This window comes from Cyclopterus lumpus, chromosome 9 (assembly GCF_009769545.1).
Source record: "Cyclopterus lumpus isolate fCycLum1 chromosome 9, fCycLum1.pri, whole genome shotgun sequence".
Taxonomy (NCBI): Eukaryota; Metazoa; Chordata; class Actinopteri; order Perciformes; family Cyclopteridae; genus Cyclopterus; species Cyclopterus lumpus.
In genome coordinates, this window is record NC_046974.1 from 18,351,225 (window position 1) to 18,363,379 (window position 12,155).

A 12,155-nucleotide genomic window follows, 5' to 3' on the forward strand; every position below is an offset into this window, starting at 1 on the left:
ATTCTAAATACAATATAGTACATAATAACATTTTTGGAGACACGCTGCTTTGATGGCTGCCATTGTTGTTCCAGGAACTGCCTGTAGTCTTTTTATAGTGCTTGTTTTCTGATTGACAAGTTGACAAGCAAGCATTTAGGTGTTGTGCTGTGTGGCATTTTGAATGGCAGTGTTTTGAAAATGGCAAGGAAGAGACTTTATATCAGATTCATGTGTCTTATGTAAAAAACTGTATGTTGCAAACAAATATAATGTTGACTTGCAAATTGGGTGAAAAGCAGACATTGTGTTCAGATTTTGCAAACTTGAGCTGAGGATTTGACCACATCTTTCCAATTAAACGTCAGTATAAGTTTCACTGAATGAAACGAAATACTGGGATCTCCTTATTGTAATGTTATATTTTCACACAAAGACATTCAGTGTAAATAGATAAACAATTTACCTACATTAAAACAAACATGGACATGGAATACATGGAGATGAGTCATGTGTGCATTTTCCTGACTTGGGAACATTTGATCTTTATGCCATCTTGTGGTCAAGACAAGGAACGACAACATATTATGACGATGAAAAATGGTATCTCTAATTCATAGAGATCTTTTTATTTTAATTGATATGGTCAATCATTCAACACTACATGTTTCAGCATCTATAATATGCCATCAATGGAATACACTGCATTTATTTTAAAGCTGCTCCCCTGCTCCACTTGCAGAGCACCTGGATACACTCGAGTTCAAAACGTGGGGCGTATCAGGTTGAATTTCTACGTTAACATTAACAGCGGGTACAAACAAAACACTTTAAATCTGTGTTTGAACTCATAAAAAACAACTCATGCTTCTACATTTTAATTCAATACATTTTGAAGGTAATTTACATATGTAAATGTAACAAGAAACTCTTCAAAGGCATTTCCTCCTTATGATATGTTTGATTCCACTTGTTATAAGGTATCACTTACACAGAGGTTATATCACACATTTTCCAGAAGATGGCGACTTTGCCAAGACTGAACAAAGACCATCTATTTCCATATGGACATCAGCTTTTCAGCTTTAATCTAAATCCAGAAACAATATACACATTTAAGTGTGTATTGTATGAGTGAGAACAATCATTGTATGTATGAGCGGAAATCCCCATCTGAGTCAAAATATGAGCAGGAGGGGTTGATAGGCGTGTGGAGTTACTTTCTGCCTGCAGGACTGAGCTGTCAGGTAGATCAGGTGGTGAAAGGATGGAGGAATAACACAGAGTGACAGACTGAGAGGGGCTGGGCTGGACCCCCAAAGCTCCCCTCATAGTTTCAGAACAAACAAAATCCACTTGTTCCGTATTCTGTGAATGAACATGTCAAGAATAATGTTGAGACATGTAGTCATATCATTTTACGTAATAATACTCGACCAAACAACAATTACTATACTTTTCAGGCATCCAGCAGTAATTATGTAAAATATAAATTTAAAATATGGAGAGGCAGTTTGTGTGTCCTGAGAGGAAAGAGCCATTCATGCTTTCTAGTGACGACTGCTTCTCCACACAAACATCCTCTTCAACCCAGGGTCCCCTTGCTGGGATGACTCACACCTCACAGTGGCTTTAGATAATGTGAGGTAATAGCATGTCTTGTTAAATGCCATAGCAGGACTTCTGCCTGAGTAAATAACACACAAGAGCTCTTCTCCAGTTGGCCTTCGCTCACTAGTCAATGAGAGAACAAGTGTGTTTATTTATGTGTGTTATTTTAATGCTAACAGCCTGTAGCAGTAAAGAGAGAAATCTGTAGGAACATAGACTCAACGATGTGATTGATGTTGTCACATTTCAGCAGATGATCAGAAAATCCAAACCCCAGTGAAGAGGAAAGTGACATTAACTAAGTTGTATGTGCTCTTGATGCAATAGAGATGAGAGGAATGAACAATGAGGCCTACAGAAAACGGTTCAAAACTAAATAAAATGTTACATTTTAAAAATGACCGTGCAGTCATGTCTGTTTGTCTGTCAGCAGAGACGGACAACATGCACATGTCCATGTGTGATTAGACTCGACGTGCTCTAACAGGCACCAGGGCATGCAGTAGAGGCTCCTGTCAGCCTGATGTTCTTCTGCCCATATGTGACAATGCAGATTGACAGAATTGTATATTAGAGAAGGCCAGTGCTATATGGTTTGTTGTTATGTTGTTGTGCTTTTGACCCTCAGGGGCCACCACACCTCGGCTGAGCAACCACAGCCTTTTCTTTTTCCCCCGGCTCATTGTTTACCCTTCCCCGTCCTCGCTCTGGCAATGAGAAGACATGTTGAATCTGGAGGAATCTGAGATATCTATTTATCTATCTCTCTATCTATCTGTCTGTCTGTCTGTCTGTCTGTCTATCTATCTATCTATCTATCTATCTGTCTGTCTGTCTGTCTGTCTGTCTGTCTGTCTGTCTGTCTGTCTGTCTGTCTGTCTGTCTGTCTGTCTGTCTGTCTATCTATCTATCTGTCTGTCTGTCTGTCTGTCTGTCTGTCTGTCTATCTATCTGTCTGTCTGTCTGTCTGTCTGTCTGTCTGTCTATCTATCTATCTGTCTGTCTGTCTGTCTGTCTGTCTGTCTGTCTGTCTGTCTGTCTATCTATCTATCTATCTATCTATCTATCTATCTATCTATCTATCTATCTATCTATCTATCTATCTATCTATCTATCTATCTATCTATCTATCTGTCTGTCTATCTATCTATCTATCTGTCTGTCTGTCTGTCTATCTATCTATCTATCTATCTATCTATCTGTCTGTCTGTCTGTCTATCTATCTATCTGTCTGTCTGTCTGTCTGTCTGTCTGTCTGTCTGTCTGTCTGTCTGTCTGTCTGTCTATCTATCTATCTATCTATCTATCTATCTATCTATCTATCTATCTATCTATCTATCTGTATGTCTGTCTGTCTGTCTATCTATCTATCTATCTATCTATCTATCTATCTATCTATCTATCTATCTATCTATCTATCTATCTATCTATCTATCTATCTATCTATCTATCTATCTATCTATCTATCTGTCTGTCTGTCTGTCTATCTATCTATCTGTCTGTCTGTCTGTCTGTCTATCTATCTATCTATCTATCTATCTATCTATCTATCTATCTATCTATCTATCTATATATCTATCTATCCATCCATCCATCTATCTATCTATCTATATATCTGTCTATCTGTCTATATATCTATCTATATATCTATCTATCCATCTGTCTATCTGTCTATCTGTCTATCTGTCTGTCTATCTGTCTATCTATCTATCTATCTATCTATCTATCTATCTATCTATCTATCTATCTATCTATCTATCTATCTATCTATCTATCTATCTATCTGTCTGTCTATATATCTATCTATATATCTATATATCTATCTATCCATCTGTCTATCTGTCTATCTATCTATCTATCTATCTATCTATCCATCCATCTGTCTATCTATCTATATATATGTCTGTCTATCTGTCTGTCTATCTGTCTGTCTGTCTATCTATCTATCTATCTATCTATCTATCTATCTATCTATCTATCTATCTATCTATCTATCTATCTATCTATCTATCTATCTATCTATCTATCTATCTATCTATCTATCTATCTATCTATCCATCCGTCCATCTATTTAGCAGGCTTTTGCATCTCCATCGATCTTCTTTATAGAACATTACTGAATTAACTAAATTTAACAGCTTCGGGTGAATGCATATACAGGTCAGACAGTTTGGCGGCCACTTGGCTTTCATAGTAAGTGACAATTTTATGATGGCGCTGGATCCTCCTACCTTTGTGTCATATCCATTTCCCAACGTAACTTAATTTGATGCACTCTCTCTCTCCTGCGTGACTGCTGGTCTCTGAATATCCAGTTAGTAGCCTTTTCAAAGTGCTCAGTGCTAAAAGCTATGGATTTGATTACAAAGTATTTTTATTAGGTTTTTCCTAACGAGTGCAGTTAAGCTGCTGTGATTCTCTTCTGCTGTATCCCCCAAACTATAGTAATATGGCCAAGATGGCTCAAGGTGCTATTTCTAGCTCTCTGTATCAAATGTTTTACTTTCACAAATGCTAATGAGGAAATACAATTGTCTACAATTTGCAAGAGTTGATTCTCAGGGAAGTTGTATAGTCTTCACAACTTCTTTCATCGTTTGAGCCATCACATTTACAATGAGCCAATCAATTGTGAATTATGTCAGGTCAAACATGTATATTCTATAAATATCTATGACAATGTGTTGTTTTCCATTGTTTTTTATTGCTGGGGTTGTTTTGTTTGAGTTTAGTTGCATGAGTGACATTTGTGACAAGTTTCTATGACTTCACACAAAAGATCAATGGTGACTTTCCTGTTGACAGTATTGTATCTATATTACACAGTAACCTTTTAACTACAGTTGACATTTGAATCTAAAAAGCTCATCACAATACACCACAGCATTCAGCTACACAAAAGTGACATTATTGAACAGTCAGTGTAAGAAATATTTCCAGGGTTGACTGCCACGGTAAATAAAAAGACACACAAAGCAACTTTCATCTTGGTGGCATTGGCCAATTGAAACAATAACTAGATTTTGGATGAGTTACGTTCTTTTGCAGACATGCAATAGAGTTGTAACTCTCCATGAAACAGAAATGAGAATTAAGACCGTTTCAAAGTGATGGAGAAAAATTGTAATGTACGTTTTATCATAAACTCACCATTTAATTAGGAAAATCAATCTGAGCATTTAAAAACTTGGCAGGATGTAGAAACGTTAGCGGAACATTGGTCACTGTGTTTCATTTAGTGTTGGAATCTCAGAACTATAGTTGACTTAAAATATCTAATTTACCAGTTAAAGTGATAGAACATGTTCAAAGCCTCTTGTTAAATACTGGAAAGTCCATTCCAATCATTTGGTGCATGCGGTGCATGTGTGTGAGTTGCAACAATAAAGTTGGTCATGGTGAACACATCAATGTCATTGAAGGATAACGACCTTTACAACTATCAGCAGCAGCAGTAATTGTCGGGACACCCTGTTGCTGTTAAATGTGCGAAAAGCTCCCCGACTCCTCTAACAGGTAGCCCGAGTGTCCGCTGCAGCTCCACCAGCTCCTCCCACTCCTCCCTCTCATAATCACAGGAGAGAGATCCTCCTCTCTGTGGAGCTGCTCCTCTGACTGACTTTTCACAGTCCGATGCCCCGACAGGACTCAGCAGTCATGGCCGGCAGTCTGACCCGTCAAGGCTCCCCAAATCCCGGCTACAGCTCCAACAACGCGGTCCCGGTGCCGGCCATCACACAGACGGACTCCAGGGACAAATGGAGCAAAAAGATGGATTTCCTCTTGTCTGTCATTGGTTTTGCGGTGGACTTGGGAAATGTTTGGAGATTTCCGTACGTATGTTATCAAAACGGTGGCGGTAAGTGGTTTAGACATTTTAAACCATTGCCATTCGGCTTCATTTCATAAGTTTGCATTTGTGTAACTTGAAATCTTGATGTAATACACCACTTTCATTTTTTTTTCAAATCTCAGAATTTGCGCTCAAATGGCCTGAAAGCGAGTGTAGAAACTATCCGTGGTGCTGAATCAAAACGTCACTAAAAAGTCCACTCACAAGTGTTTACACTTTTTCCATGAGATAGCCTGTAGCTACTTCTTTTATCCCCTTTTCGAGCTTCACCCGTTTAACGTATACAAAAAAAAAAAATGTCTTCTTCATTCCGCACAGATCAGTTTAGTCGTTATGTATTGTGTTTTACTTCATGTTTAACATCAGCAACTAAGGGTTACATTGCAACAATAGAAGTGTATTATAAAACAACAAAACAATTCACAGAAGACATCAATTGAAGATTGTGTATCCATTTTATTTTATAATGTTGTGTGTGTGAAGATACAGCAAATCTGTCCAAAGTGTTTTTGCCATAGCTCCAATTGTAGGCTCTTCTTCGTGGTTAGATCAAACACATATTCAGATTCTTGTAAATCCCCTTTAGTGCTGAAATATGATGTAAAAAAAAAGTACATATTAGTAAAAAGCAGATGTAAAACAATTTAAGCCAATGAGAAGTCTAATTTTCACATTATTGTTCATATTTCATGTCTTAATTTGGATTCAAGCCCTCTTAAATGTCCTCACTTCCTGTCATGACCTTCGTGAAAAAAAAAGCCCGACATAACGTGTCCCCTCGTGCATCTCTGTGCAGGTGCTTTCCTTATCCCCTACATCTTGATGGCCATCTTTGGTGGCGTGCCGCTCTTTTACATGGAGTTGGCACTGGGACAGTTTCACAGAACCGGAGCCATATCCATATGGAAACACATCTGTCCCATTTTCAAAGGTACGGTTTCACAACGCGCTGCTCAACAGCAGACATTCAGATCGTTCAGAGAGCCAGTGAATCCTTTGGGAGACATTTCACAGGTGTGTCCTCTGCTGTTTCAGGTATAGGATATAGCATTTGTGTCATCGCCCTGTATGTGTCCTTCTACTACAATACCATCATCGCCTGGGCCCTGTTCTACTTCTACTCCTCTTTCTCCACCATCCTGCCTTGGACCAACTGCGACAATGTGTGGAACACCCCCGACTGCACAAACTATTTTGGCGTCGACAACGTCACCTGGACGAATTCCTCCAGGTCTCCGGCGGAGGAATTTTACACGTAAGTGCATGTAAGTGTGAGTTACAGAAACCACATGTATAAACAGCTTTACGGTAACGCTCTGCACACATATTGCCGGCTCGTGATTTCGTAAAGGGAAATGTGGTCTCGCACGCTGAAACTGCGATGACGTGTTTTATCATCGCAGGAGGAATGTTCTTGAGATCCACAAGTCGTCGGGGCTGAAGGATGTCGGGGGTGTTCGCTGGCAGCTGATGCTCTGCCTTTTTCTCATCTTCACCATCGTATACTTCAGCCTCTGGAAGGGCGTGAAGACTTCAGGGAAGGTAACACATAGTTGTTGCTTTAACATCGTAGTAACATCGAAGATGAATGTGAATCTTCTGCATCGCATACCTATATGATCTCTGTTTCTCGTCCTGATTGATCTTTTCTTCCACACCAGGTCGTGTGGGTGACCGCTACCTTCCCCTACATCGTGCTGTTCATCCTGCTCATACGAGGCGCCACTCTGCCAGGAGCCTGGAGAGGAGTGGTGTTTTACCTGAAACCCCAGTGGGGGAAGCTGCTGGAGACCAGTGTGAGTTGGACAAAGTTGGTCAGTCCCCTGTTTTCTTTCAGAAAAGGATACAATCCAGTCATCTCGAACAAGAAAAACATGGCCATGCCTCATATGTTGGTCCTTTGAGAATCCTATTAGATACTTATCTTGTTTGGTCATATTTAAGCTAAATAAAATGTGAATGATATACTCAGTCACTGTGTATAACTTGCCTAAAGGATTTTAACTTTGGGTAAGACCAGATGATTCGACCCTGTCCTGCCAACATTTATGAGTTCCTAATTCATATTTAAATTGCTGGACGGGTGTCATGAAATAACACATCTGGATCTTCCGAGCATGGGAGGCAGTAGTTTAATATGCTCCTTCATTCATTTCTGCGCATAGTCTCTGGAGAATCTGCCAATATTTTTTTATACATCTATGAAACATCCTCATTTTCCTCTGTAGCCGACTGTCGTTGTTTGCTAAACATGTGTGAGTGCTTTGGTTGGAAGGGAATATGGATGAGACAAAATGAGATGCATAAATAAGCCCCAGAGCAGGATAATAAGATGCATAATTGGTTTAGATTTTCTGCCCATTAACAAAGGCCTCTCTTTCTGTCTCACTCACCAATATCCAACGCTTCGCTCTTCTTTTTAAAGCCGAACGCGTGCTGCTCTTCAGATCTCCCTGCGTACAGCTGTGGGGCAACTAGATTTTTATGACTAAATCAACACCTCTTCTGCTTGGTAAATTATACTGAGGGATCAGAACACACAAATAAAAAGACATTAACCTCCTTTGGGGGTGACATTAAAGGAAAGACCTGGTTCTGAGAAATACAGTATGTTGATGCTGTTAAATGCCCATAGCAACCCAAAGCATCCCAGAATGTTAAGTCTCAGTATAATGTCTCTTTCTGTCACTCATATTGCTTTTTCTAGGTGTGGGTGGACGCTGCTGCTCAGATATTCTTCTCTCTGGGGCCAGGGTTCGGGGTGCTCCTGGCTCTCTCCAGCTACAACCCTTTCACAAATAACTGCTATCGGTAAGAGCTGAGCTTTAGACCTACGACACACTGAGTCATGTGAACCTACATTTGTGGCTTGAACACCAATTTAAGGAATGAGTTTATTGCATTTAGTGCCAAGTATGAGGTCAGAACTCTAAGAGAAGCTGTGGGATTTATTGCTCATGTATTAAATAAGATTGTGTGGTCGAGACGATGCTCCTATGCAGGAGTGGTGAATTCTACACTGTGAGTATAAATGCCAAGCTGTACACAGGAGAATCAATTAAACTGTACAGAATGACTAAGAGTGTGTGTGGCTGATGTGATTAGTGGGCATGTGAGGAAACAGTAGTAAACATCCAGATCATGAATGGAACTGGATGCTGCCGCCTTTTGACCCATCAAACACAAACAATATAACGTAACACTCCTCAGTGTGATAATGATGTTTTGCGATTTTTTTTCTTTTCTTTTTCTTTTATAATATTAGAAAATTTTGGCTCAAAACATTGGTTTTCTTAAATGTAGAACATGAGAAATACTGGCAGGAATTACTTTGGGAGTGTGAGTTCAAAATATGTTTATTTAGTTATCTTATATGACTGATTCTGCGTAGGCTGCCATTGGCTCTTGGTCATCACTACAGAAACTCTTCACATTCAACAGACATTTTACATCGCTAATGAACACACAGCACACAGTAACGTATTCCTCATTGGTATTGTAGCTAGATGTCAATGGTTACTAGCCAGAAATAACCTTATGTGTCGGACACAAAGCTGAAGACAAAAGGAGCTCATTAAACAAAGGGCAATACTTTGTAAAAGTGTCTCTGATAGGAATGAAAAATTAGATTTAAAGAATAATTTCATGATTGACAATTATTATGCCGTGTTTCCCTGAACAAGTTTTCATTTCTTCATCAACAGTGACGCCATTGTGACCAGTGTGGTGAACTGTCTGACCAGCTTTGTGTCAGGGTTCGTGATCTTCACGGTGCTGGGCTACATGGCAGAGATTAGGCAGGTGGAGGTGGAGGATGTAGCAAAAGACAAAGGTCAGCAAATGCATTTTTATAATTAGTACTTTGAAATATATACAAATTAAACACTGACCCTGCTCTTTTCATATTCACCACTTTCATGCTTTCAGGACCAAGTTTACTCTTCATCACTTACCCAGAAGCCATTGCAAACATGATGGGCTCAACCTTTTTTGCAATCATCTTTTTTGTGATGATGATCATGCTGGGACTGGACAGCACGGTACGAACTGTGAACTCTAACGTACTTGGCTTGTACGCCTCTTTGATTGGTTCATGCAGATTTAAATATATTTATGCTACACTATTATACAACAACAACCTTATTGTGTGTTTCAGTTTGGTGGGCTGGAGGCCATCATCACTGCTGTGTTGGATGAATACCCAGAGCATTTCTCTCACAGACGTGAACTGTTGGTTCTGGGCTTGGTAGTTGTCTGCTTTTTGGGCTCTCTAAGTACTCTTACAAATGTAAGTTCTTCATATTCTAAATCAGTTTGACCATTGAGAATAAACAACCTCTTATTAGACCAGATAATTATCTTAAATCACATGTGTTGCAATGTTTAAGTTGTTCTGGACACATTGTTGTGAATTAAAACCTGACCTCTGGAGCCTGGTGATGAATTGCGTGACCCTGTAAATGTCATTGACAGGGCGGTGCCTACGTGGTTAAGCTGCTGGAGGAATTTGGAGTAGGATGCTCCATTATAGCTATAGTTTTCCTTGAGGCCATTGCAGTTTCCTGGTTCTACGGTAAACAAGAGATTATTATCAATTTACTGGCATTCAGTTTCTTGTATCTGTAAATGTGAACTGATGACCCTTGATAATCAAATACATTGTTAGCATATGAAAAACAAATCTTGTGTATATTTTGTTGCTTTCAGGTATCAAACGATTTAGCAGGGATGTTGAGTCCATGCTGGGCAAGGCTCCAGGATTATTCTGGAAGGTGTGCTGGGTTGCCATCAGTCCAGCATTTTTAGCGGTAAGACTTTAAATATTCTGAAGTGGAGCTAAATGTATGCAATGCTAACATTTAGGATACATAAGAAGCACAGGATAAGACATATTCAACACAGTGTCCTTTAATAAGATTAAATAAGTGTTTTCCATTTCAGTCAATGGGCTGAAGTGGACCAGGACAAAACAAGTTATGTGTAAGATCAAAAGACTTCTGAACCAATGCCCTACCGACCCAACATGTGACCCCCATCTCCTATATCTATATAAACAATATCCTCCTCAAAACGTTCTCTCCAACATGTACATTGCAAAACACTCAGGCAAATATAAATGAACCTCCTCGACATCTACTTTGATCTCCTTCTCTCTTATCAGCATCCATCTCTCTGGTTGTCTTTCTGTTAACATTTTGAATGATCAAGACTTCCTTTATATGTTTTTAAAAAATATATATAATGTATGGAAGTGTGACTATATATATTACCCTTCCTCAATATCATTTCACATATAAGAATATAAAAGTTACATTTACATATGTAAATGTAAATATGTAGATATGATGTATCCCGACTCCTCTCAGTACATCATAGTGAGCGCTCTGCTGAAGGCGCCGCCCCTCACGCTGTTCGACTATCGTTACCCTGACTGGAGCATCACAGTGGGATACTTCATTGGCCTCTCATCCTTCATGTGGATCCCCATCTACATGGTCTACAAGCTGGTGTGGACCCCTGGATCTCTCAAACAGGTCAGTGAATGGCGGATGTGTGAATACATGAACTGTCTGACACGTTTTTCTTTAAATGAATTCTAACTGTCTGGTTTTCCACAGAGGTTGGAAGTGTGTCTCAGACCCGAGAGGACCATACCAGACATCCACGCTGACAGCCTCAACATGGACACGGTGCCATAGAAAGAAAAACACCGTAACACATGAAATATACCCCTGCTTGTAGCTTCTATTCAAACAATTCTACTTAAGATATTATTTGTGACAGAACCGGAACATTATCTGACATTGTGACTGGTACCTGCTGATGATGTCCAGCATGTCAACCTTTGCTGCACATGTACACTCTGAAAAATGGTAAATGCTGCAAAATTTGTAATTCCAAGAGGAACTGTATGGTCTGTGTGTTCAGATCTACAGTATGAAGCTTCACATGTTGCCATTTCAAAGTGTTGCATTTGTGCGGTTGTAGGAGTCAGTAGCGATGACCTAAACCTAATGGTCTGTTTCCCCCTCAATCAGCTGTCTTTATCTCACAAGAACAATATGCCAAGGAGAATAAATGTAACTTTCTATATGTGACATTCAGCATATCATTTCTATTGACTGGGGCGATTTTCCCTTGTTAAGTTCTATATTTTCTGTTGTATGTAAAAGCTAGATGAAACAATGGAAACACAGGTCAACACAGTTTTGTTGCCACTAGAATAATCATGGCAGCAGTGTTTTGTCATTTCATGGAATAAAGAACACTTTACTTAGTGGACAACACTCTCAGTCTGTCAGCTAATGTGTTGGACACCAAGTGGTACCATCTCTGCTGTATTGTTGTGTGGCAATTTGAAAAGATATTGTGTGTGTTTTTCATTGGACTTAAGTCTAAACACCTGTTTTGTTTTTGCTGGACAGACAGAGGTGAGAGATTAATTGGGACCAAAACTTAACACAATGGTCCCAGTAGTTATTTAATACAGTGCTTCTATAGGATATAGCTGCTGGATATATCTGCTAACAATGTTCTGTTTTTGTAATACCTGAGGCACTCAGACAAAGACCACCAGTTCATTTTCAGAAAAATATCTTTCTAAAACTTAGAATCTCGTGCATTGTTTTAGTATCGGCATTATAGAAAGTAGAGCCTTTATGTCCCTCCTGGAGTACAAGATGTACAGTGAGAGACACTGTACATATAATGT

At 39.4% G+C, this 12,155-nt stretch overlaps 1 protein-coding gene across 1 annotated transcript; it reads left to right on the forward strand.

Annotated features, from left to right (window-relative positions):
* Positions 1–5,223: 5,223 nt before the first annotated feature.
* slc6a4b (solute carrier family 6 member 4b) lies at positions 5,224–11,142 on the forward strand. Its single transcript, XM_034542176.1, has 13 exons — positions 5,224–5,449; positions 6,240–6,374; positions 6,479–6,698; positions 6,847–6,985; positions 7,105–7,239; positions 8,151–8,254; positions 9,148–9,275; positions 9,371–9,483; positions 9,600–9,731; positions 9,917–10,016; positions 10,151–10,251; positions 10,810–10,977; positions 11,062–11,142. Exons 1-13 carry the CDS (start codon positions 5,224–5,226, stop codon positions 11,140–11,142), a joined length of 1,782 nt encoding a protein of 593 aa, XP_034398067.1.
* Positions 11,143–12,155: the final 1,013 nt, after the last annotated feature.